The following is a 25894-nucleotide window of genomic DNA, read 5'->3' as shown; positions in this document are numbered from 1 at the left end:
GCCTCCGTAGCGTAGCTCTGAGCAGCTCACGGCTCTGCTCCGCCGTTCTAAAAATAGCTTGCACCAACAAATAGGTTACGAACCTACTGCTATGACTATAGGGACTATGGCAATGGGCCAATTTGCCACAATGTTGAACTATCCCTTTTAAAAGAAGACTCAAGCAAGCCAGAAAGGAAAGTATAAGGTAAGGAGCAAGTTTGAGCAGCTGTGGATGAAACAAACATCTGGAGGAAGAGGAGCTGCAGACCTGAGTGTATCACTCAGACACAGTTTCCAGGAACTAAAGTCAGACTGAGTCAGAGGACGGAAATAGACGAAGGAGACGGAGAGCGCTGAGGAGCCGCTGAGCAAGGCAGCAGAAAATATAACAGAATATTTCAGTGGAGTTTATTTTTTATAATGACTAAACCTGTCTTCCCTGATGCTGTGACTATTAATTATGAGCTGTTTTTCCTTGTGTCTGCTCAACGTGCTTTAGTTTCTGACTTTGTTTTATGGATTCGGTATCATTATCTGGCCAACGGTACAGAACGCTGGCCTGGAAGAAAATAAAATTCAACAAAAGCTTCATCCCATCTGCCATAGCTGAACTAAATAAGTCAATGAAAAGAACATAACCATGAGGAATGATGTACATGTAAATGTGGGGTGCGGGGTCTTATATGTTATATGTTATTTATTGTTATGATAATTATTTTTTTAGATATTTATAACCTGTTTTTATCGTATGTGTGTGTGACTGATTCTCTGTGAGCAGTTGACCACACCTGAATTTCCTTCGGGATTAATAAAGTAAATCTATCTATCTATCTATCTATCTATCTATATGTTTTATGTCCCTATTTATGTCCCTATGTATTTGTGGTGTGTGAGATGGGGGAATGTATGTAAATGAATGTAATTTGCACTTCTCGAGGCTGTCTGTACCATAGACTGTATATAAAAGAGGTCTGTACGCAATGGTGAAAACAATTTTCCTTGTAAAGGACAAATAAATTCATCTATCTATCTATCTATCTATCTATCTATCTATCTATCTATCTGTATATATATCTATCTATCTATCTATCTATCTATCTATCTATCTATCTATCTATCTATCTATCTGTATATCTATCTATCTATCTATCTATCTATCTATCTGTATATCTGTCTATCTATCTATCTATCTGTATATCTGTCTATCTATCTATCTATTTATCTATCTGTCTATCTATCTGTCTATCTATCTATCTATCTGTATATCTGTCTGTCTATCTATCTATCTATCTATCTATCTGTATATCTGTCTATCTATCTATCTATTTATCTATCTATCTGTCTATCTGTCTATCTATCTATCTATCTGTATATCTGTCTGTCTATCTATCTATCTATCTATCTATCTATCTGTATATCTGTCTATCTGTCTATCTATCTGTACAGTATATCTGTCTATCTGTCTATCTATCTATCTATCTATCTGTATATCTATCTATCTATCTATCTATCTATCTATCTATCTATCTATCTATCTATCTGTCTGTCTGTCTGTCTGTCTGTCTGTCTGTCTGTCTGTCTGTCTGTCTGTCTGTCTGTCTGTCTATCTATCTATCTATCTATCTATCTATCTGTCTATCTATCTATCTATCTATCTATCTATCTATCTATCTATCTATCTATCTATCTATCTATATTGTGTAACTTGTTGATAATTGTTGCTTCCCTTCGCTGAATAAATAAAGGTTTTAAAATGAAACAGAATAACCCAGATGTGTGTGACTATGACCTCTGTCCTGTCGTCCGACTCGCAGCGTCCCTTCTCTCTGGAAGTTTCCAGATGTTGTTCCTCCTTCTTCTCTGGACAGAAACAGCAGCTGGCTGCGGTTCACCCTCAGCTTCTTCACCCTCCTCATCTTCATCTTCCTCTTCTTCCTCCTCCTCTCCACCACACATCAGCTGTCTGCCATCTTCTTCCTCACCAGGGTGTCATGTCCAGCTGCTGTAAAAGTTCATAACATTTTTACATTTTAAATTAAAAGTCATATAGGCTATTCTTCCACAGACAGGTAAATACACAATGGTGCCTGATAATACAGAGGATTAAACAAGGAAACAAACTTCTGTTATAGTTTCGATATCGGTCAATAACCTGGTAAAACACCTGTCACTCACTCTCTGCTGCTCCATAAACCGTTGAAACGAGCGGAAAAACTACAATAAAATTAACGTTTAACTTGATAAAACTACTTTAAATGAAACAAAGAGGGTTTAGTCTTAACATTTCGACGTGTTATCTGCTTCGTCCGCGTCTCTTACCGACTTTAAAACCGAGTTTTTTCTTTTTTCCTTCTGGGATTAAAACCAACTTTCCAACCGCCGCTGTTTGTTTTGACTGGAGTCCATGGGAAAAACCTTTGGACGCGCTCAAGTATCGCGAGAGTTCCGCAGTCCTCGCTGCGATGCTCCCGTTGGGCCACAAGATGTCGCGAGAATGACGGTGAAAACACAGAACTACAGGTGGACAAACGTAAAACAGTCACTATTTTTACAGTAATAAAGGTGGAAAAATACAGTTTTAAATGACTTGATGAGTTTTTTATGTTTTAAAACAGGTTATTTATTTATTTATTTTATTTTATCTTAAATGTGTGCACCTGTTTGATGTAGAACTATTAAAGGTTTTATGGAAATGTTGTAGTAGTTTTCCTCAGGATGTGTTTTCAAGAAGTATTTTGCTGATAATGAATATAATATGTAATAATTGTTTCTTTTTCTGGTAATATATGTACATAAATACACACAACATACATTTCACAACCAACTTTTATGACTTTGTAACCTTTTACTTTCACTGATGTTTAGATGAAACAATGAAAGAAAATATTTTTAACTATCCAGTGTTTTGGCTGATCAGTGTGTCATGATTCAATATGAAGCTATTATTAATTATACCATCAACCCACCTTTATTGATTAACCACAATGGGGTTTGCAGGTTGTGCAACTGTGGTCTGTCTCCGCCTCTCACTCTCTCTCTGTCACACTCTCTCTCAGTCTGCAGCAGGTTAGGATGGAGGCGGCAGCGCTTTCTCTACTTCTCTGTAAGTAACACGATTCAAAATGTACATTGTGTTTTCTTTTATGCATTTGAATTGAAATGAATGCATTAATCAATACAAAACACCAAAGCTTAAAAAATGATGATAATAATAATGATTATCAAAATGGTACTTTTTTGTTGAAAGTTTGTGAACCACAATGTTTTTTTTTTGTTTGTTTTTTAACAACCATTTTATATTATATTATTTTATTGCCATATTATTTGTGATATTTTGTTTTATAATGATAATCTTGATTGACATTTGATATTCGTTCAGATTTAGTGATGAATTCCTTGGAGTCTGGTGAAACGGGAGCTGAGAGTGAGTTCACACAGTATTATTATTATTATACTATAATACTGGTATAGTTGTTGGTTTTTGTTTTACGTAATGGGTAGGCACAATAAGCTATTACTTCAGCCTACACCTTTTGGTCGCATGGATTACAGACCAATCTATGCATTTTGTCAGTCTCTTCTTTTTTTTAATCGACCAAATGAAGAAATATTATTATAATATTGTGGTTTATATTCTCATTAGATCAGTTAATGTGTGTTATTTCTTCCTCCTCAGTCTCTCTGAACCCTAAAAGGTTACAGTTCTTTAAATATGGCACTTTCTATGTGAGCTGTGAGGAGGAAGAGGAGGAGGAGGCGAGGACTCAGTGGAGAGTGACGAAGAGGGCGACAGACGGAGAGGTTTGTGTGGGACGATGATGATGATGATGATGATGTTTATGTGTAAAATACCGTTCACCTGCAACTTATTTGTGGTTTTCCTTCAGGTGACTTCGTGTCTGTCGCCCTGTCGTGTCTCTCCAGCCTTCCCCAGCACAGACACTGGAGTCTACTGGTGTGAAACTGGACCAGGAAGCATCAACAGTAACAGCACCACCACCACCATCAACATCAGCACCGTCAGCGTCACTATCACTGGTACTGATAAAGTTTTTTTTGACAATAATTTGATCCCATAGATTCACTTTTACATTGCGGTTAGTACATCGGTTTAGGGATTTTTTGTTTTTTCATCCAAATCAACCAAAATGCAGTTTGGTTGAGTTTTTCTGGACACTGATGATTCATTGTGTGTCAGCCAATCAGAAGAGACGCTAAGACTCCTACTCTCTTCTGATTGGCTGACACCGACCTGATGCTCCAGAGAGAAGATGTGAAACTTTTCTGGGATGGTTTTACGTAGTTCTGCAAATGTGTTACTGAAAAGGGATAGTTCAACATTTAGTCAGATTCTCCCTATAGTCATAGCAGTAGGTTCATGACCTTCACAGTAATTATCAGTGCAAGTTGTTTTGAGATCAGCGGGGCAGAGACGTGAGCTGCTCAGTGAACACAATGGAGGTGAACGGTACAGGTCCCCTGTCCCTCATCAAACTCATCAAATACACAATCCAACAACTCCACAACGCTCTTGTGGACAAGTTGTGACCTGCACATTCACCACGCTATGAAATAATTATGTAACATTATAACAGATGAAGCAAATACTTGGAACTACTTGTGCTTTTGCATCAAAAACAACTCCGTCTTGTAATGTTACATACATGATATAGTGTGGTGAAGAGAGGAGAGGAGAGAGGAGAGAGGAGAGAGGAAAGATTAGAGGAGATGAGAGTAGAGGGGAGGAGAGAGGAGAGAGGAAAGATTAGAGGAGATGAGAGTAGAGGGGAGGAGAGAGGAAAGGAGAGAGGAGATGGGAGAGGAGATAGGAAAGGAAAGGAAAGGAAAGGAAAGGAAAGGAAAGGAAAGGAAAGGAAAGGAAAGGAAAGGAAAGGAAAGGAAAGAGGAGAGAGAAAAGGAGAGAGGAGATGGGAGAGTAGATAGGAGAGGAAAGAGGAGAGAGGAGAGGAGACGAGAGAGGAGATGAGAGAGGAAAGGAGAGGGGAGAGGAGAGGAGAGGAGAGGAGAGGAGAGGAGAGGAGAGGAGCGTTGTAGAGTTGTTGGATTGTGTATTTGAGTTTGATGAGGGACCTGTACCGTTCACCTCCATTGTGTTCACTGAGCAGCTCACATCTCTGCCCCGCTGATCTCAAAACAACATGCACCGATAATTAAAGGTGCATGAACCTACTGTTATGACTATAGGGATTATGATGAAAAATGTTGAACTATCCCTTTACATACTTCAAAAATAAACGGGGTCACATGACCACTGTCTCCACCAGACGGTGCTGTGCTCCTGGAGAGTCCGGTCCGTCCCGTTGCCGAGGGAGACGACGTGACGCTCCGCTGCAGGACCAAAGGTGAAACGTCCGTCTCGGCCGATTTCTACAAAGATGGCGTCTTCATCGGCAGCAGCTCCGCCACGGGGGACTTGACCATCCGCAACGTCTCCAGGTCTGATGAGGGACTCTACAGGTGCAACGTCTCAGGAGGAGGGGAAGGGTCACCGGACAGCTGGGTGAAGGTCAAAGGTCAGGAGGAATCTGACGGATAAAACTATTTAAAGGGACATTGTGTAACTTCTCCTGTTATATTCACGAAAATCGATTATTTCGTTCAAAAGTATGTTTTTCATTAAAGGGATAGTTCATTCAAAATCGAAATTTCACTCATTATCTACTCACCCTCATGTTGACTAAGGGTTGGGAGAAGTTTCAGAGTCCTCCGTGCAAAAAGACACACCAAAAAACATCCAAATACCTCCATAGTGCTCGTCTGTAATGTCCCTCTTGTATTGAAGCCCCAACATGAGAAATTGTTGCGAAAAAAATTTGTCCGTCTGCCGTCTGCCCAATTTCACGTGAATGCAGCGTGAAAAATACGACTGAGTTGCTTGCTTGTGATATACAACCACAACGCTAGATGGGAGTAATTCCTACACAATGTACCTTTAAAGAAAAGAAAAGAACAAAACAAACTACCAACGACTCGCTCCTCTCTGCAGCGCCCCCTGGCGGCCAGGAGGAGCCTCTGATGTCGACCGCCACCGTCCTGCGCCACCTGGTGGTGGCGACGCCGTACCTGCTGTCGACCGTCGTCCTGGGACTCATCTACAGAGACCGGAGGAGAGGTACGAGCTGCTGCTTCTTCTTCTTCTTTGTCTTTGTCTTCCAGTTTGGCGTCATTTGCTGTTTTATTCGTGTTACAGAGCTGCAGGCCGACGAAACAAGGCGACCGTCTGATGATGTCATCATGGAAATAGCCATATGATGACAACGACCAGTGACATCACTCGTCGTCGTCAACACCAGACGTTGATCACGTTACCCCAGAGACACTGTAGCACATAAAGGACCAAGACTCTTCTGGGCTTGATGGACGAGCAGTGTGGTACCGGACGCAGTTTGGTCCAGATCATCTTTTGACGTCCATGTTGACACGTGAAATTTGTTTAAATGTCGAAAACTGTCATGTGACCGTTTCTGTTTTTGACGTATTTGGACAAGAAGCTTCAGGCTGCTGGTTCATAAACGTACCGACCCCTCTGTGACCTCAAACTGTTTCATTGTACTGTATTTTTCTATTTTATTATCATTAAAGGTACATTATGTAGGAATTCCTCCCATCTAGCGTTGCGGTTGTATATCACAAGCAACTCAGTCGTATTTTTCATGCTGCATTCACTCGAAATTGGGCAGACAGCAGACGGACGACAGCCGCTGCACGTAACGGCATAAACAAGCCTCTATGTAAACAAGTGGTCCGTCATCAAGAGGCAAAACAATACACGTGACAATATGTTGTCATGGCGATGTCGTATTTTTGACCTGACCCCACGTTTTACCGTCTTTCTCTGACCTTCTGTGACTAAAATGACATCTGGTTTGTTACTGACGGCCGTCTGCCCGACTGCAGATGAATGCAGCATCAGTGTAACGCTCCATTCCTCCTCACTGCGTTACCACGGTGACTTTTCACAGACGCCACCTCGACCTGAGCCGAACGGCTAATTCAGAGCTGAAAGGAACACTCCAGTTTGTTGATGGGGGTAATTACTGATTAATGAAAAACATACTTTTGAACCAAATAATGGATTTTCGTGAATAGATAACAGGATAAGTTACACAATGTACCTTTAACGAAGTAGCAGCCATGTAATATTTAATTTCAGTATTCAGTTTTTCGCTGACATGTAAAAACTAAAGTGCTGATCTGATGCTGAGCTGAAGTTGAATCTTCACCTTCTGTTTGTTTCTTAGAAGTGATGCATCGTAGGTGTCCGAGTCGGAGCGCTCGCTGTTTCTGTGGCGGTGGGTTTCACAGGAAGTGTGTGTGTGTGTGTGTGTGGGAGGGGGTTCAGCTGTGGCAGTTTGTCTGTTTGAGTTTGTATCCGTGATTATCAAACATACAATATTTATCAATTACACTGATTAAATGTGAATTTATACGTCATTATAAAGACATACAGTAGCAGAAAGACTGATGTTATTGATGCCACTTCCCAGGCTGTGGTCGTTTATTACAATATATCAACATTACAAAGCTATTGTGACACGTTAACAGTTTGACTTTGAAGTGAGAAATTAAATAACATCTGGACCTGGATGGGAATAAAAATGTTTTAATTCCAAAATAGTAAAGTCTTATAGGTATAGCCTACAGTTTCAGTGTGAAAGCAGCAGTAGGCCGCAGGAACAAAGGTAACACCTCAATAATTGTTTCCTCTTCTGGGTTTCACAGGAAACTGCACTTTGTTTAGAAGAAAACATGCTGCCCCTCTTCGTCACCGTCTCCGTGGTCACACATCTTCTCTATACACATTTAACTTATGTTATGTGCTTTTGAGTAACATTTTCATTCAATTAAAATCTGTGAAATACACTTAACTTAACGCTTAACTTAACATAGATTTTAAAAGTTAATTATGTCTACTGAATACTTAGTTTTTGGTTCATTTTATAAACTAGTCAGCAAGGTAAAGAAACCTTATTGGCTATGAAAAGAACCAATAAGCTCAATGATAAAACATAATATATAAAGTATGTGACTGAGTGATTTTTTGCAGCATATATACAAAGCCAGTTGTCACAAACAGCCCAAAAAGAGTTTTACTTTTGGATGAGGTTTCAAAAAGAGACTGTCTGCTGCCCTCAAGTGGTCATTAAAATCCAGTGAGTCACTTAATGTAGAATAAATAAATAAATAAAAAGTTCATTATCATCATCATTTGTAATTACAAATAACACAAATCTCTCCCACTCAATGAGTTAAAGGTACATTGTGTAGTAATTACTCCCATCTAGCGTTGTGGTTGTATATTGCAAGCAACTCAATCGTATTTTTCATGCTGCATTCACGTGAAATTGGGCAGACGGCAGAGGGACGACAGCCGCTGCACGTAACGGCATAAACAAGCCTCTATGTACACAAGTGGTCCGTCAGCACGAGGCAAAACAATACACGTGACAATATGTTGTCATGGTGTTGTGGTATTGTTTTACCGGCTTTCTCTGGACTTCTGTGATTAAAATGACATCTGGTTTGTTAGCGACGGCCGTCTGCCTGACTGCAGGTGAATGCAGCATCAGTGTAACGCTCCATTCCTCCTCACTGCGTTTCCACGGTGACTTTTCACAGACGCAACCTCGACCTGAGCCTGAGTTTCCGTGGTTTCCTACCGTCACGCTGCCACTGAACGTAAAAACATGGCAACACCACATGGCAGCCAGCACCGAGCTTACCCGCTCCATGTAGATATGAATGATATGAACGGCTCATTCAGAGCTGAAAGGAACACTTCAGTTTGTTGATGGGGGGATTATAGCCTCGTAAACCAGCCTCTCACGGAAATGCATTTCATTTCATTTCTCGGGAGAGTCTGGCCTCATCCCCCCTCTAAGCGTTTGGGCTGGGCGGGAGCTGGGCGGGAGTAGTAGCAAAGACGGTTTAATATCTTTGGTAGCAGCGTTGACAGACAACCCCATTCAGCCAATCAGCAAGTTGGTGTAGTGACGGGGCTTTGCACCAGTCGGCCCCTGATTGGCCAACGTGCTGTGTCAATCACAGCGGCGACGCTGATTGGCTCGGCCTTCTGAGGGTTTCAGGCCAAATGCTTACAGCGGCAATGAGGCCAGACTCTCCCTCGGAATGAAATGAAATGCATTTCCGCGAGAGGCTGGTTTACGAGGCTAGTGGGATTACTGATTAATGAAAAACAGACTTTTGAATGAAATAATAGATTTTCCTGAATAGATAACAGGAGAAGTTACACAATGTCCCTTTAAAAAAAAACATAAATGTATAGACAATTAATATATAAGCTGAAATTTAAAAAAATACTTTGTTATGTACATGAAAATTAAGAAAATCCAGACTAAAATAAACATATTCAAGTGTTTTTTACGCTTTGAAATTGATTTTGTATTCATTTTAAGCTTCATTTAGTTAGGGAGAAATAGGAGACGCTTGTTTTGCAACGCGGCACCGCCCGTGTGGGGCGGAGTTCCGTTCACCGTCGCTCTGAGACCGCGAGAAGCCGCTTCCTGGCTCCGTGCCTCCGGAGTGAACCAGCCGCCACATGGAGCGCTCCCTCAGCAGGAAACAGTTCCGGGTGTGTTTGACTTTTCTCTGCAGCTTTTAGCTTCACAACTTTTTCTTTTCCATCGTTCAGTTTGTTTAATAAATGTAACAAAATGAGGAGTTAAAGGCGGGAACAGGAGGAAAAGTTTGACGTTTAAAAGACAAAGAAGAGGAGGAGGAAGAAGTTTTGTTTTTAAAGCCGTGAAGGTAAAAAAAAAAACGGTTTTAATGTGTTGTCACCTTTGTGTGTTTGTTGTGAACCGGGGTCTCACCTCTTCTACCGTCAAACACCTTTTACTTTCATCTTTTATGCACAAAAACCGACCGATTATCGATCTAAAATCACCTTTTAATAACTTTATATCGAAGATTTTGCTTCTTTTAGCTCAAATTAAACCACGTTATTGCCATTTTAGAGGCTGTGGGTTGAGCTGCTGTTACTAATAACATTAACATCGGTGTACTTATATAAGAGCTGAACACTAAAACCTTTATAAAAAGCAGATTTAAGTAGTTTTATGTCCAACTAACACCTGAGTGCACTAAATGTCCAAACATTATTGATAAAAGCATCACATTTTCACCTTGTTCACACTAAATCTATCAGTTTTTGTCAGATTTGTGCCTGAAAAACTATAAATCAATCAAAAATGATTGTAAATCAATGACATTTTCTGTGGATTAGTGGACAAACTGTTGCAGCTCTTCACAGGTTCATAGTTTGTTATTCAAATGACACGTTTCACTGAGCCTGTTCTGTAAAAAAAAAACTCATGTTCCTGTTATCAAGCAGAAGTGCAGATGATATTGATAAGGTCTAGTCTATATTTACAGGAAGTCTCTTCTTTACTTGTGTTGTTTGGTGCAGAAATTCAGTCTTTTTCTTGCCAGATCTGCAGAAATCTTAATATATTTAACAATTTATGAAACGGTTGTGGAGGTATAGAGATGTATCATCTAAGTAGAGAAACATTGATACACTAAAATATCGTAATAATGTACTGTATCGATATTATTTTACATGAGGACAATGGTTTTATTGTCCTTACTTGTACTTACCGACCATTGGTAACATTGGTTCAGATTTCATGACAAACAATGTTATATTGCATGTTCCAGTGACCTTTTATTATATTAATAATAGGCTTTTTTTGATGGAAAAACTCACAATCTGCAATCTGAACAAAGGAATTACCATCACTCAGTCTCATATACAACACTAAACCACTCTTGCAGCATAATATAAATGTAATAATCTAAAATATTGCGATATTTTATTGTATTGATATATGTTTTTACACCGTCTAGGGCCGCAACTATCGATTATTTTCATTATCGATTAATCTGTTGATTATTTAAACGATTAATCGATTAGTTGTTTGGTCAATAAAATGTTAAAAAATGTTGAAATATGTCAGCCAGTGTTTCCCAAACCACAAGATGACGTCGTCAAATGTTTTGTTTTGTCCACAAACCAAAGAGAGACTCAGTTTATTGTCATTAAGGAGCAAAGAAACCAGAAATATTCACATTTAAGAAGCTGAAATCAGAGAATTTTGACTTTTTTTCTTTAAAAAACTACCCAAACCGATTATTCGATTATCCAAATAGTTGACGATTCATTCAATTATCGATTATTGTGCGATTAATCGGTTAATTGTTGCAGCTCTAACACCGTCTACTGCGTACTTTTGTAATGGCTCTCTACCAGGAACCCCGGCTTATTGGATTTAGAGAAGATGCTCATGTTTGGCCTTTGTGTTGTTCGGACAATGTGTTTGAAAACTAATGCAGATTTATTCTGAGCTGCCAGGCCTCTTCTTTACAAAGGCGATTTTGCGTTTTGTTTTGTTTTTTTGGGTGGGACTCGACCGTCGTACCTGCCCCTACGTCTGTAATTACAGCTACGTCAAAGTTCACACTAAAGATAAGTTGCGTGTACTTTGCACTTTGCTGTAAACCAAGTTTTCAGAGGAACTATTTATTACCTTTAACAGGAAAGTGGTAAAGTTTTGGTAAACGCCTTAACATTACAACTGGTTACAGAGACTCTGTTTGTATTTAACGGTGTTTGATGATGCAACAGGACTCAATCTCGCCCTGACTTGTAAATTATTCATGTTGCCAGGTTATAATTGTCCGTGTTGTTGCTTGTAACGGCTGCAGGCGTCGTCGATGGTGTGTTAATTTACATTCATCAGATGGTTTGAAGCGTCTTCGTCTTGTTTGTCTGATTTAGTTTTAATTCGGCTTCAGGCTGGTAAATGTGGTTCGTATGCAGTCAGTGACTCTGTCTGGGCTTTTATTTTGAAAATCCATGCAGCAGTTTGAGTGTTGGATGGATTTTAACGACCAGATTTAGCATCTTTTTAGTTTCTTCTGCATTTTTTGTGTCTCAAAAAATCAACACTGAAACTAAAAATAATCCTCCATCCTTCCTTCTTTCCACAATCCTTTTTCCTTTCCTTCTTTCCTTCCTTCCCTTTGTCCTCATTTCTTCCTTCCTGATCTGTTCTCTCCTTCCATCTTTCTTTCCTTCCTTTTCCCCTTCCTTCTTTCATTCTCTCCTTCCATCCTTCCTTCCTTCTTTCCCTTCGTCCTTACTTCTTCCTTCCTTTTTGACCCCTCCCTCCTTCTATCTTTCCTTCCTTTTCTCTTTCCTCCCATCTTTCCCTTTGTCCTTCCTTCTTTCCCTTTGTCCTTCCTTCCTTCCTTCTTTCCCTTCATCCTTCCTTCCTTCTTTCCTTCCTTCCTTCCTTCCCTTCGTCCTTCCTTACTTCCTTCTTTCCCTTCGTCCTTCTTTCTTTTCTTCCTTCCTTCCTTCTTTCTCTTCATCCTTCCTTCCCTCTTTCTTTCTTTCCTTCCTTCCCTTTTTCTTTCCTTCCTTCCTTACTTCCTTCTTTCCCTTCATCCTTCCCTCCTTCTTTCTTTCCTTCCTTCCTTCCCTTTGTCCTTCCTTCCTTCTTTCTTTTCTTCCTTCCTTCCCTCTGTCCTTCCTTCCTTCTTTCTTTCCTCCCATCTTTCCCTTTGTCCTTCCTTCATTCCCTTCGTCCTTCCTTCCCTCTTTCTTTCCTTCTTTCCTTCCCTTCCTCTTTTTCTCCCATCTTTCCCTTTGTCCTTCCTTCTTTCCCTTCATCCTTCCTTCCTTCTTTCTTTTCTTTTTTCCTTCCCTTCGTCCTTCCTTCCTTCTTTCCCTTCATCCTACCTTCCTTCTTTCTTTTCTTTCTTCCTTCCCTTCGTCCTTCCATCCTTCTTTCTTCGTTCCTTTCGTCCTTCCTTCCTTCCTTCCTTCCTACCTTCCTTCCCTTCGTCCTTCCTTCCTTCCTTCCTCCCTTCTGACTCCTCTGTCTGGTTTCAGTCTTGTTGTTTCTTGTGTGTTTGTCTACGAAGTTCTTCCTCAGTCGTCTGAAACTAAACACTAAATAAATACCCAACTACTGACGATGATGTAGAACGATAAGGACGAGTCGACATCATGAACTTCCTTTAGTTTGTGTGATTCCTCGTTTTAACCACTAGATGTCGCTGTCGGTTCACGTTGATCTGAACAAACGTCAAACTGAACTGAAATCAAGTTGTGTATAAACATGTGAACACTGGTCTAAACTCTGACAATATATATGGTGATATAATAAACTTACAGATGAATTATAGTAGTTTACAGGTGTATTATTGATTTTACAAAAACACAATTAGACGATGAATCAAATTTCTCAAGATTATTAACATCAAACTAATAATTGCACTGAATTTTTAAAGAAAAATGTATTCGATACAATCTGATCAGATGTGATTTGATGTTTTTCCTCATCATGAATCACAATTAACTGAATATCTTTGTGTTTTAGACGTCGTTTAGACAGAATTTAATATTTTGACTGTGTCACTTTGAGCTATAATTTTCTGTATATTTTATGTAAACAATAATTAATTAAGAAAGTAATGATTTGAAACCTGGATATCAGGTTAATATCTGGTGATACAATGCATAATATTTCAATAATGAGCAGTGTTTTATCAGACACAATCCACCAAATAACAGAGGATGTGTTGGATATTTTTCCTGTTTCTACTATTTTTTTAGTAAAACTCTGTAGATTTATACAAAACAAACTTTTAAACAATTAAACAATGTCAACTATTTAAATTGTTAAATGTTACATAATGTTTAAACACAAAATAAATAGCTGGAAACGTGAATAAAGAAACATGTACAGTAAACATCATTGTCATGTTACATAATTTTCCATAACGGTCTGAACACGTTGATCCTTTGTGTAAATGTATCAGTCTGTGAACTGACATGTTTTATGTTTAATCTCTGAAGGAAGAAGAAGAAAAGAAGGAGAAGATGATGGAGGAGATGGAGCAGCGAGGCGACGTTACCGTGGCGTCCGACACCGCAGAGGAAGAAACTCCTCCCACGGTGAGACGGCGTTAAAAAAGAAAAACCGTAATGTAGTCTGCAGAGATGGACTGAGTACTCCACCCCAGTACTTGAGTAAGAGTACAAGTACTACTGGTAAAAATTTACTCCGTTACAAGTAAAAGTAGCTCAGTCGACATGTTACTTGAGTAAGAGTAAAAAAGTACCGGTACTTGCTTTTAAAGGTACTTAAAGGACAATTCCAGGCGAATTCAACTTGGGGGTGTATTTTCATATCATTTTAGGTCTAAAAGAATGAATCTGAAGATTTTCAGTTTAATCGCTCCTGTTTTGCGGTAGTTGCGTCTGTCCCCGCGTCCCCACGGCAGCAATGAATGGGAGTGGATGTAAGTTCCGCTGTTTAGGCTGTTTCCAGCCCTCAAAGCCGCAATTTTTTTTCCACAGACAGCGTCAGATGGAGACTCAAACATGCACCGAGAAGTTTATTTACTTCAAGCAAGCCGACATGTTTGTAAAAGTCGATCTAATTCAAAGTCTCCCCGGAGTCTCGCGCGAGACCCAGTTGCCGTGCTCGGTGTGTTCCGGTGCAGTAGGAAAAGCTACCGTTTGTGTCATAAACACAGGAATATCAACTCTTTACTTGCTTCAAGTAAAAAAAACTTCTCGGCGCATCTTTGAGTCGCCACCTGACGCTGTCTGTGGAAAAAAATGTACACTTGAAGCAAGTAAAGAGTTGATATTCCTGTGTTTATGACACAAACGGTAGCTCCTACTGCGCCTGAATGCACCGAGCACGGCAACTTGAGTCTCGCGTGAGACTCCGGGAGACTTTGAATTAGATCTAGTTTTACAAACATGTCGGCTTGCTTGAAGTAAATAAACTTCTCGGTGCATGTTTGAGTCTCCATCTGATGCTGTCTGTGGAAAAAATTACAGCTTTGAGGGCTGGAAACAGCCTAAACAGCGGAACTTACATCCGCTCCCATTCATTGCTGCCGTGGCGATGCGGGCGACGCAACTACCGCAAAACAGGAGCGATTAAACTGAAAATCTTCAGATTCATTCTTTTAGACCTAGAATGATATGAAAATACACCCCTAAGTTGAATTCGCCTTGTCCTTTAAGTATCCAAAAGTACATGCTTTTAAATTTACTTACTTTAGAGTAAGAGTAAATTTCTTATTTTTCACATCAATGAATTACTATATTTTTTTCTAAATGAATTTAAGGAGCTTTTAACTCTTGTTTCTGAGAATTAACTCTTTGAAACCAGCTGCGCTGATGTGCTGCTTTTAGGGGTCAGGGTTTCCTTCTTTGACAAACACAGCTTGTGTCCAATAGGATTTTAGGAAAAAAAAGGGGGAAAAAAGAGCAGACCTGAAAGTAACGAGTACTTTTCAGCCTTCCTAGAAATTAACTTGAGTAAGAGTAAAAATATTTGTCTTGGAAATGTATTCAAGTAAGAGTAATAAGTACCAAAGTACATTACCCAAGTAAATTACATCATAACTCTACATACAGGTGTGTTTACAGGTGCAAACACTGGAGTCAGTCCATTAAAGCTGACGAGCGTCGTTACAAACTCGTTAGTTTCCTCCGGAGCGTGTCACCGATTCATCACGGAGCCACGCGTTACGCAACCTGGTCAAATAAAAGAAGAGAAACGTCGTCCCCTTACAATGTTATCAGCGGTCGTCACGACAACAAAAGCAAAGCAAAGCGTGGTGATAAAGGGTGACAGCGAGTGGATGAAACGGATGAGACAGTGTGTGTGTGTGTGTGTGTGTGTGTGTGTGTGTGTGTGTGTGTGTGTGTGTGTGTGTGTGTGTGTGTGTGTGTGTGTGTGTGTGTGTGTGTGTGTGTGTGTGTGTGTGCTGTGTGTGTGTGTGTGTGTGTGTGTGTGATAAGACGACCATTGTTGTGGTTAATAGAGATGGAGTGAGGGCAGGGACCAGGAGCGGTCGCACCACGGTGATGTCATCAGCTGACTCACCTGTGTGGACAAATAACAGGTGATAACAGGTGAAACAGCTGATGGGAAGTTGTTTTCAGTCGAGTGTTGATCCACGAGAAAATTTAAATGTATCTGTGTTTTTTTTTAAGAATGAAAAACATCTCAGTGTAGTTTTTACTACATCTCCTCTCTCAGCTTCTTCTCAGCTGCTGTTGTTGTGACATCACAAAGTGACAGGAAGTCCTGACGGCTGGTTTTTCACAGTATTAATATACATAGAACCTAGAGCTGCCTTATAATCACACTACACATGGACATCTACCTTTATACTGTATGGAGCTTTAACACAAACATCTACCTTTATTCTGTATGGAGCTTTAACACAAACATCTACCTTTATTTTGAAGGAGCTTTAATACAAACATCTACCTTTATACTGTAAGGAGCTTTAACACAAACATCTACCTTTATTTTGAAGGAGCTTTAATACAAACATCTACCTTTATACTGTATGAAGCTTTAATATAAACATCTACCTTTATTTTGAAGGATCTTTAATACAAACATCTACCTTTATTTTGAAGGAGCTTTAACACAAACATCTAGAGATTATTATCTAAAGAGTTTTTCTTTATTTATCTGTACCGTCCCTTTAAGAGCCCATTGAAGGAACCAGCAGCCTCCCTGTCTCACATCAGCTACTATAACCTTTAGAAAGAGCAAAGGTGTGTGTGTGTGTGTGTGTGTGTGTGTGTGTGTGTGTGTGTGTGTGTGTGTGTGTGTGTGTGTGTGTGTGTGTGTGTGTGTGTGTGTGTGTGTGTGTGTGTGTGTGTGTGTGTGTGTGTGTGTGTGTGGTTTTGCGTCACTACATGCCTTGCTGTCTATTCAATGTGACACAACAACTTTGAGTCAAATTCATCCACAGGTGTGTGTGTGTTCAAACGCTCTTATTTTGAAGGTAAAGCTTTAAATCAGGGTTTAAGTTCATGTTCGGGGTCGGACAGAGGAGCGCCAACGCCGTGTGTGTGTGTGTGTGTGTGGTGTGTGTGTGTGTGTGTGTGTGTCATTACCTCTCATCTGCGTCAGGTGACCATTTCCTGTCTCGAGTGCTCCACTGACCTCCGACCTCCTTTTTTTTCCCCCCGGCCGCCAATCACAACAGGGCGCCATCGTCTCTGTGGCAACCACGTCGCAACCTTTTGATCCGGGTGCTCTGATTGGCCGCCGTGGGCTCCGGTTCCCACGGCGATCCCTCTCCTCTCTCCGTGTGTAGTTGTGTAGTTGTTGTTGTCAGTCACGGACGGTTGCTTTGACTCATGACCTTTGACCTCTGTGCTGTGTTGGGTACCACCGGTGATGCTGCTGCTCTTCCAGGAAGCTGAGGCTCGTGCTGCGTTCGAGGGCAGCGGGAAATTTCCGCTCCCAGTCTGGAATAATGGGAGACGAGACGACTTTACTTGCTCAAGGGCAGGAAGGCAAAAAATAAAAAGTGAGTGAGTGAGGGTGGGATTTGAACCAGCTTCTTCAGTCTTTAATTCGCCTGCTACTGGAAATTAGTTTCTTAAGAGAGAGGTCCAACATCTGAGTTTTTCAAAATAAGAGCCAAAAAGATTCAAAAATAGACAATAAAGAAGCAGAAGAGGCCAAAAAGGAGGAACAAATGTCTAAAGAATTAAGACAAGGCAAGGCAATTTCATTTGTATAGCCCATTTTTACAAACAGTTTGTCTCAAAGGGCTTTTACATGGCATCATAACAACATCCTCTGTCCTCAGACTAGGGTTGGGCGGTATGACGGTATTATACCGTGTGACGGTATAAAATGTCTACCGGTAGAGATTTTGCAATACCGTTTATACCGGAGAAAGAGCAGATGTCTGCGGCATCTCTCTGAGTCACTGTAGTTAGACCGCCTCGACACACGGGGGAGCCGGCACTGCAGCAGACTGCTCTCCAGCCGTAATTTTTTTCGATCGATCAGCTGTGTTTACCGTTTCATATGTGATGTTTAGACAGATGAATTAGACCTCTAACACATCCTAAAGTTTGACTTGTCAGAGTTTTTCAGAAGAGGAGTAAATCATGTTATAAGCGATGCTAATTTCTGTTAGCCCGTCTATGGTGTTTTACATAATACGTTAGCATTAAGCTAGCGGGCTTTTTATGCTTAGTTGTGACACTGGCTGTGTGTGTCTTAAACGTTATTTCAAACTATGTAGGTTTGATTGAACATCTTTGATGCTTAAATATATATTGCTGCTTAACATAGGCTATTGCTTTACTCCTCTTTCTATGTGCCATTTTTACTGTAGGACAGGCTAGGACACTCTTTGTTTATTATGGTCACTTCCGTCCCTCCCACACACCGTTTTTCCGTCAGTTGTTGAAATTTGAGCCCTTTGTGTACTACCATAGACTGTAAAGGTTACTTACTACCTTAGGAACTCTAAAGTAACTTTTTTGATTTTCCAGGTTTGACCTGTTTGAACAGCTGTAGACAGCACAGACCATAGGCATTTTTGTAAAATGCAAATTTGTGATGTTGTGATTTCTTTTTATATAATTGCACTAACTGGAGCAAGACTGCTCTGGCATTTTTCCTGTTTTTTTATTATTATTTTTAAATAGAAATCCAAGTTAAAAAATAAAAGAGGAAAATGATCAAATGCGACAGTATGGTTATTTTAAGCCGTTAATTTACAGGGGGAAAAAAACATACCGTGATATATACCGTTACCGTGATATGAAATTACTCATACCGTGATATAAGATTTTGCTCATACCGCCCAACCCTACCTCAGACCCTCACATCGACAGAGGAAAAACTCTTAAAGGTCCAGTATGTAATAGTTGTCAAGGTTTATTGGCAAAATGTGAATAAACTACCCATGAATATATTAGTATAAGTGTATAATCGCTATAAAATGAAATCTGTTTGGTTTTCGTAGCCTTATAATTATTCTTTTATATATACGTACATGTGCCGCCATGTTTGTACGGCAGCCTGAAGGGAAAATCCAGCCAGCCAGAGAGCGAGTTTCAAGAGTTTCGCGTTCATAAATAAACCAACTAAGAAGAAGGAGGAGGAAGCAGCAGACATATCATAAAATGGTTCAGATCTTCACCTCATCGCTCCATGCTCCTGAAATACTCCCAGTCGTGGAAGACGCCATTTCCGCACAAGTTTTTGCCGACAGGAGGGTTGAGCGCTGCAATTAAGAATCTGAATGCTGGATGTCATGGTTTTCCCCCCTATTTTACACACACTGGACCTTTAAATGTTGAAAAATCTGAATGGATGGATGGTCCAGTCATCTTGAAGCTGATTGGACGCCAAACTTAATTATGTTCTTCCTTTGCTTTTTCTTTACAGGAAACAAACAGTAACTGTAACCACACCTTCGACGATGCCCCCTCCTCTCCAGCCGAGGAAACACAGCAGAGCAGAGGTAAAAAAAAATATATATATAGTGAGTTATGTTTTCTAATGTGGTTTTATTTCACATACTGTCCGTGCTGACCTTTGACCTCCTCCTCCTCCAGACCTCCCGGTGACGCCAGAGCAACCAGAAGGAGGCCCTGTGGTCGTTCAAGGCAACGGCAAGAACGCTGCCAGCGAGAAGCTGCAGAGAGTTCGCAAGTGGAGCATCACCACGTATAAGGTGAGCGGGAATCAAACCAGGCTCAGATAATCAATACATGTGTGGTGGCCTGGGAAAACCCTTCACATGGTGGGATTTTGACATTTTCATTTTTTGATATTTCCACAAACTAGAAGTTTTCAGCTATTCATAACTGTTTGAATAACTTGGATAGTCCTTTCAGATTAAAAGTTATGGGCATTTTAATCTATTATGACCAAAAAACTGAAAAGTGAGAAAAATGGCTTTAAATAGAACGTTGCTGTTTTACAGTCTATGGTTTTAACCCTCTAAAGACGAGTGTTTTACAAAACATTAAACAACTTCTGAACCGTTTATGGTAGAGATGAGCTGTAAACTGCACTGAACGGTGCCTCTATGACAAGAAGGGACCGTATAGGGTGCGTGTAATCAAGTGGTACAGGAACAGACGCTAAACCGAGCATAGCATCGATGCTAAACCAAACGTAGCTTCGATGCTAAACAGAACGTAGCATCGGCGCTAAACAGAACTTATCATCGGCACTTGCACATGTTTTACAAAATATCAACAACATATTATAACTTCCAAACCGTTTATGATAAAGATCAGCTGTAAAAAAGCATCTGAATCGCAGGATTCTCTGCTTTCCGAGGGTCCTTGAATGTACCTCTACAACAACAACGGACCTCCTCTCCTCTAGCGCTGCTGCTGCAGCTCAGCTGTGCTGTGTCTCAGCTGGAAATGAAACACTCTATTCGCCATAAAAACGTAAAAATAAGTACTTTCCATTTTGTTTTCTTAAAATATTTATTCACCACGATGTAGTAGAGAGTTCAAAGTACCAGAATCACACAAAATATCAAAATCGTGGAAATAGTACTTTTTCACCTATTTTGGCTATTTGCCACAATAGAACGTCAGCGACATCCGACGGGTTTTCCCAGGCCGACACACAAATGTGATCAGAAGTAACTGTTTCTCTGTCTCTCTGCAGTGCACCAGGCAGGCGCTGTCGGAGAAGCTCGGCCGTGGATCTCGGACCGTCGACCTGGAGCTGGAGCCTCGGCTGGAGCTGCTCAAAGACGACCGGCAGCGCTACAACAACGTGACCAAGCTGGCGCAGACGCTGGCCAATCAGCTCGCTCAGTTCGCGGTGACGCAGAAGACGCTCGCAGACGCCTTCACCGAGCTCAGCGTCAAAACACCGGCGCTCCACGTGAGTCGACGTGATCTTTATTTAATCAGATCTGAATGTTTTAAACACAAAGAACAAATCTGATGTGCACCTTCTGTGGTAAATATGAAATGCTAATGCTAACACTATTAATAAATAAGCCTAATGAGGTCATCAGAAGCAGCCAAATCATAACTAATTATACGTTTATACATGTTTTTGTTTGGTTATCTGTTTTTATTCATCAATGAATTGCTCTATGGAGGATCTGGAAAGTTTTCTTGATCTCACACCGAGACAATATCACAAGACTCGTATACATCTAACGTGTGAATCAGGTGGAGTTCGGCGTGAACGCTGACGCTCAGAAGTTTCTGTCCAAGAGCGGCGAGACTCTGGCGACGGCCATTAACTCCTTCACGTCCGACATGAACACCCTGGTCAACAAAACCATCGAGGACACGATGCTCAACGCCAAACAGTACGAGGCCGCCAGGTGGGTAGAAACGTTAGAGACATCCCAAAACAATTCAAGAACTTCACAAAATGTTGAATCTTGGGGCGTTTTCACACCTGGTTCGTCTGGAGACGTCGTTCCGAGAACAGGGAGCGTTTAACATCAGAGATCGGTTCCTTTGGTTCATATGTGAACACAACAATTGCGCTCGGATGCGGAACAAAACAAGCGGGCCGAGATCGCTTGAAGAGGTGGTCGACGCAACACGCCGCTGGTCTTCAGTGGTTCTCAACGGCCAGGCGTACTGGTTCGGACCGGCCCGATTCAGGCCGAGTTCTTTGTTTTTGTTTTTTTTGCCTTGTTCGGGTCAAAAATATCCACAAAAGACTGGAATTGGGTCGGGTCTGGGCTTCAACTATGGTCCAGACTGGGTCGGGTTTTAATCTTCAAGCCCGTTGAGACTAGCCTTGTAGACCAGCCTCTCCCGGAAATGCATTTCATTTAATTTCTCAGGGAGAGTCTGGCCTCATTCCTCCTGTAAGCGTATGGCCTGAAACCCTCAGAAGGCTGAGCCAATCAGCGTCGCCGCTCAGATTTCTGTGATTGACATCAGGGACCGACTGGTGCAAAGCCCCGGATGATAACGTCACTACACTGCGTGACTCTTACCACAACAAACATGGCGGAGCTATCTAGCAGGAGCAGCCTAAAAACAGCAATAAGGGAAGTTCTTACTGAAATACCATCCATTACAGCAATTAAACAATAGCAAGAGTCGGCGCTTGTTGAGTTCCTAAAGGAAAAGACGTTTTCGCTGTTCTTCCAACTGGATTCGGTAAAGTTTGATACACCAACTTGCTGATTGGCTGAATGGGGTTGTCTGTCAACGCTACTACTCCCGCCCAGCTCCCGCCCATCCCAAACGCTTACTCGGGGAATGAGGCCAGACTCTCCCTCAGAAATGAAATGAAATGCATTTCCGGGAGAGGCTGGTTTACGAGGCTACGTTGATACCTCTCTTCCATGGTTTTTATTTTTCCTGGGTAACCTCCTCCTCCTTCCAGGTAAGAGTTCTGACCAATGAGAGAAGAGTTTGTTAACGCATGGCATTTGACTGCTTGGAACTGTTGGCGTGTGTCGGTTTAGTTAATGAATCGGAACAAAGCAAACGAACCACAGGTGTGAACACGCCCTCAAAGAAATACAGACCAATGAAAATCATTACAACATACTCCCTACAATCATCAGGATTGAGTACGATGCGTACCGAGTCGACCTGGAGGAGCTGAACCTGGGACCCCGAGACACGATCACGGTTCCCAAACTGGAGGTGGCCCAGAGAGACTTCCAGAGCCAGAGGGAGAAGTACCAGAAGATCAGAGACGACCTCTCCGTCAAGGTCAAACTGCTGGAGGAGAACAAGGTGAGAGGGAGCTCTGGGTGAATCCTGTGGAGTATGCCAGGGTTGGTAAATCTTTAAAGGTAGGGTCTCTGGAGTTTGGTTCCTTGCAGTTTGTAAACAAAACATTGAAACTCAGCCCCTCCTCTCGGGCTAAGCTGTGTAGCCTCCTGCTCCTGACAGCAGCCGTTGTCAGGACCACAAAGGAAAGGAAATGCAGTCCGAAAGAACCGCTGGAGCCGTGGGCCGATTAGCCGACCTTTCGCCAACACCTGGAGCCTCCGTGTATGTCTTTATGCCGTTGTGGTGAACTAAGAAGGGGGTGTTAGCGGCGGATGCTAACCGCTAGCGCTAGCCGAAGTTAGCATCGAGCTAGCTCACTACAAAGGCCCTAATACAGGGATGTCAAACATGCGGCCCGTGGGCCAAAACTGGCCCACCAGAGGGTCCAATCCGGCCCGCAGGATGAATTTGCCATATGTGAAAATTACATTAAAGACAGAAGAGGCATAATATTGTTGAAATTGCATGTGTTTTTCTTGTGAAATTTCAGGTTGTTCATAACATGTTTTGTAAAAGGACAGTTCATTTAATGTAAACATCTTAATAATGTACTTATTTGCACTAAAATAAAGAGAAACAATAAGAGTTCTCATTACTTATAGATTATTTTGCTCTTATTTTACCGGTCTGGCCCACTTGAGATCAAATTGCGGTGAATGTGGCCCCTGAACTAAAATGAGTTTGACACCCCTGCCCTAATACTTGTTGCCAGTGTCGGTGACGGTCGGGAATCGGTCCACGGCTCCAGTGTTTCACTCAGACTGTATTTAATTTTTCTTTGTTGTCCTGACTGCTGCTGCTGAGAGAGAGAGACTCAGTAGCATCAGACAACTAGTGCGGCTAGCAGCTCTACTACTCTGCTGCACGTAGCTTCACCTGAGCTCCGTCATTGGCTGGAGAGAAAACACAGATTCTCTCGCCATAGATATCTATGCTCTCTCGTGACTCTCTAGCTCCACCCAGAAACGTCCACGTGCATGACAAAACCTGAACAAAACAGAGCAAAAGACCAAAATACAGGCAGGGGGAGGGGGCGCTGCAGACACAGCCCCCACCACACAGGACACAAAGCCCATAGTTGATGATTAAGACGGATTTCATTTGTTCAAGTCTAATGTGTTTATTTTTGGGCACAAAACTCCAGACCAAACCTTTAATTTCCCATCTCTGCCCACAGGTTAAAGTCCTCCATAACCAGCTGTGGCTGCTGCACAGCGCAGTAGCAGCTCATAGTTTATCCTGCCACGGTTTCCTGGAGCAGAACATCCAGCAGGCCAGCGAACTCCTCAGCAACCCGGACGTGGACGGCTCCTCCTGGCTGGAGGAGAGTTGACCCAACTAAACAACAATTGGCCGAAGGACAGACGAGGGTTTGGAGGGTGCTTTGGGATCAGTGGACTCTATCGGTGGGGGAAAAAAAACTGGGAGATGCCTGATTTGGGAATTGTGGAGTAGAAATATTGAAGTGTATGTAAAGTTCTCCGATAGCTGGTTAGGGAAGAAGGTAGTTTATTTATACCAAAGGTTTGGGATGTACCTGTAAAAACTAGAAATAGGATGTTAGATACTGGGGATGTGGGAGTGTTCCTTGGGTTTGTGATGTTCATGCAGGTCTTGAAAGTCTTGGAAAAGGTTGAATTTCAACACTTATCAAGTCTCAAAATGTTGCAGAATCATTTAAATACCTTGGGACGTGTTGAGCGAGATCTGAAATTACCCAAAGACAAAAGGTTCTCAACAAGTCTCTGTTTCTGTCATAGATACTCAGCACTTGTCTCCTCTGACCCGTTTAACGAGCACCCACATATACATAGTACATACAGTACAGTATGTGCCCCTCCTGGGTTTTCCTTGCCTCTTGTCTCTGTGTGTTGGGGAGTAAATCCATCTAATCCCCTGTGAGTTACTAAGCCTTTCTTTGAACTTTTAAAAATCCTCAGTCGCTGCAGTCAGAAGCTCAAAGCCTCGACACTCCACTGCTGGAAAACAGCTTCACTGTCCATAAGGGCTGGTTAGTAGGTTAACCAGTTCTGTTGTTTGATCACTCCTCAATCTCATTTTTTTTAGCCGCCGCCGACTGTCACTTGTGGCTAATTAAGTTAATGCCAGAAGTTATTTGCTAAAAGGAAAACTTCTCTTTGAATAATGTGTTTGTTTTTTGGTTAAGGATTACTTGTAAGTTGAAAGAGGCCCCTCTCAGGTTTTTGTAGTTCAACAAGACCAAAAATGTTGACTACAGTTGAGACAATCTCCAGGTTAAAATGTATGAAATATATCAATGATGTAAGGGGATCCGGCCTACTTAATGTGGACCATCAAGTAGCGTGAACATTGTCTTGTTCATTGGTAAATAAAAGCTGGTTGATGACGACGGACTTTCGAACAGAAAAACCAAAAATGACACTATACGCCGATGATGTTGCCTTATTTGTTGTAGAAGGAACGTTTGTTGTAGCCAACCTTTCAGATGACAATAGCCTTCAAATACTTTGTTTGTCTAGTTTGAAAAAGCTACTGTGCTGCCTTTTTTCCTACATGTAAGAACAAAACTTAACTTCTCGTTCTTCCTCTTTTTCCAGTTGGTGGACAAAATAACAGAAACACCTTCTATAGACCGAATCGCCTTGTTGTTTACATTCTACTTCCGGGTAGAAAACCAGCACGTAATTTGAATGAGATCAATAGTAACGAACGAGAGTTTAGCTATATATATCATATTTTTCACGCCCTATCACCGTTTAGACAAATCTGAAATGATTGAAGAAACATTACTATTTCTGTGTGTGTGTTTTGTGTTGCTATGTGTTGTATTTATTCAGTTTGGGGGAATCACGGTGTCTAGAAAGCATCAGTGGCTCAGCTGACAGGGACAGCTAACGGTAGCTAAGCTAACAGCGGTGGCTAAGCTAACGGCGGTAGCTAAGCTAACAGCAGGACGTCAGCTGTTAAAACCCTCCCGTTGTCGGATACGACATGAAACTACTCCAGTTAGCTCAGTCTAGTTGTAACTAAGATATCCACTGGAGAAAATATTTTTTCATGGACCGTTTATTGAGTCACTGAGTTATTAAAGTTAAACAGGTAGCTAACCGTTAGCCCGGCTAATCTATGATAACCATGACTAATTATAAAAATGTGCACACGTAAATAGTAATGTTTGTCCAATCATTGGTTTTTATAAACTTTACAAACATCAGATTAGTCTAAACGGCGATATAGTGACATGAAAAATTAGATATATATAGCGAAACTTTCTTCCGTCACTATTGTTCG

The 25894-nt window shown here is 41.3% G+C and overlaps 3 protein-coding genes across 8 annotated transcripts in view; 2 read left to right on the top strand and 1 right to left on the bottom strand.

The window, feature by feature from the left end:
• The window catches only part of LOC146968732 (type II inositol 3,4-bisphosphate 4-phosphatase-like), a 33606-nt gene extending 31207 nt beyond the window's left edge, over positions 1-2399 (bottom strand). For all 5 annotated transcript variants that reach the window (XM_085806232.1, XM_085806234.1, XM_085806231.1 and 2 more), the window contains exons 1-2: positions 2302-2399; positions 1772-1984 (exon numbers count right to left, since the gene is read on the bottom strand). In XM_085806232.1, coding sequence (XP_085662358.1) covers positions 1772-1904 — 133 coding nt within the window. In that variant the 5' untranslated portion in view covers positions 1905-1984; positions 2302-2399. The remainder of the gene's footprint in view (positions 1-1771; positions 1985-2301) is intronic.
• A 583-nt stretch (positions 2400-2982) lies between these two features.
• On the top strand, positions 2983-6375 carry LOC146968731 (uncharacterized). The gene is made up of 7 exons (XM_085759672.1): positions 2983-3085; positions 3362-3406; positions 3659-3783; positions 3870-4020; positions 5268-5516; positions 5990-6115; positions 6194-6375. The coding sequence occupies exons 1-7, from the start codon at positions 3055-3057 to the stop codon at positions 6253-6255; spliced, it is 789 nt and encodes a 262-aa protein (XP_085615798.1). The 5' UTR covers positions 2983-3054; the 3' UTR covers positions 6256-6375.
• A 3315-nt stretch (positions 6376-9690) lies between these two features.
• Positions 9691-24658, top strand: LOC146968730 (arfaptin-1-like). Of its 2 annotated transcripts, none has more exons than XM_085759756.1 (8): positions 9691-9771; positions 13892-13990; positions 19278-19353; positions 19448-19566; positions 20523-20744; positions 21041-21198; positions 22408-22582; positions 23799-24658. In XM_085759756.1, exons 2-8 carry the CDS (start codon positions 13916-13918, stop codon positions 23952-23954), a joined length of 981 nt encoding a protein of 326 aa, XP_085615882.1. In that variant the 5' UTR covers positions 9691-9771; positions 13892-13915; the 3' UTR covers positions 23955-24658. The 2 variants fall into 2 exon arrangements, with proteins under 2 accessions (XP_085615882.1, XP_085615884.1); XM_085759758.1 differs by having other exon boundaries at positions 9703-9786; positions 13910-13990.
• The last annotated feature ends 1236 nt before the right edge of the window (positions 24659-25894 follow it).

The sequence above is a fragment of the Trachurus japonicus genome, chromosome 18 (genome assembly GCF_045865225.1).
Source record: "Trachurus japonicus isolate A0001 chromosome 18, Traja_1.0".
In the NCBI taxonomy this organism is placed as follows: domain Eukaryota; kingdom Metazoa; phylum Chordata; class Actinopteri; order Carangiformes; family Carangidae; genus Trachurus; species Trachurus japonicus.
Note: the sequence above shows the minus strand (reverse complement) of the source record. Positions and strands in the feature narration are given on the sequence as shown.

Excerpts from the sequence above, each read along its gene's own strand:
- LOC146968731 (XM_085759672.1), top strand. The coding sequence starts at position 3,055 with ATGGAGGCGGCAGCGCTTTCTCTACTTCTCT. Across the intron at positions 5,517-5,989 it reads CAGCTGGGTGAAGGTCAAAG|CGCCCCCTGGCGGCCAGGAG; the intron begins GTCAGGAGGAAT and ends TCCTCTCTGCAG. Across the intron at positions 6,116-6,193 it reads CTACAGAGACCGGAGGAGAG|AGCTGCAGGCCGACGAAACA; the intron begins GTACGAGCTGCT and ends TTCGTGTTACAG.
- LOC146968730 (XM_085759756.1), top strand. The coding sequence starts at position 13,916 with ATGATGGAGGAGATGGAGCAGCGAGGCGACGTTACCGTGGCGTCCGAC. Across the intron at positions 19,354-19,447 it reads GGAAACACAGCAGAGCAGAG|ACCTCCCGGTGACGCCAGAG; the intron begins GTAAAAAAAAAT and ends CTCCTCCTCCAG. Across the intron at positions 19,567-20,522 it reads GGAGCATCACCACGTATAAG|TGCACCAGGCAGGCGCTGTC; the intron begins GTGAGCGGGAAT and ends GTCTCTCTGCAG.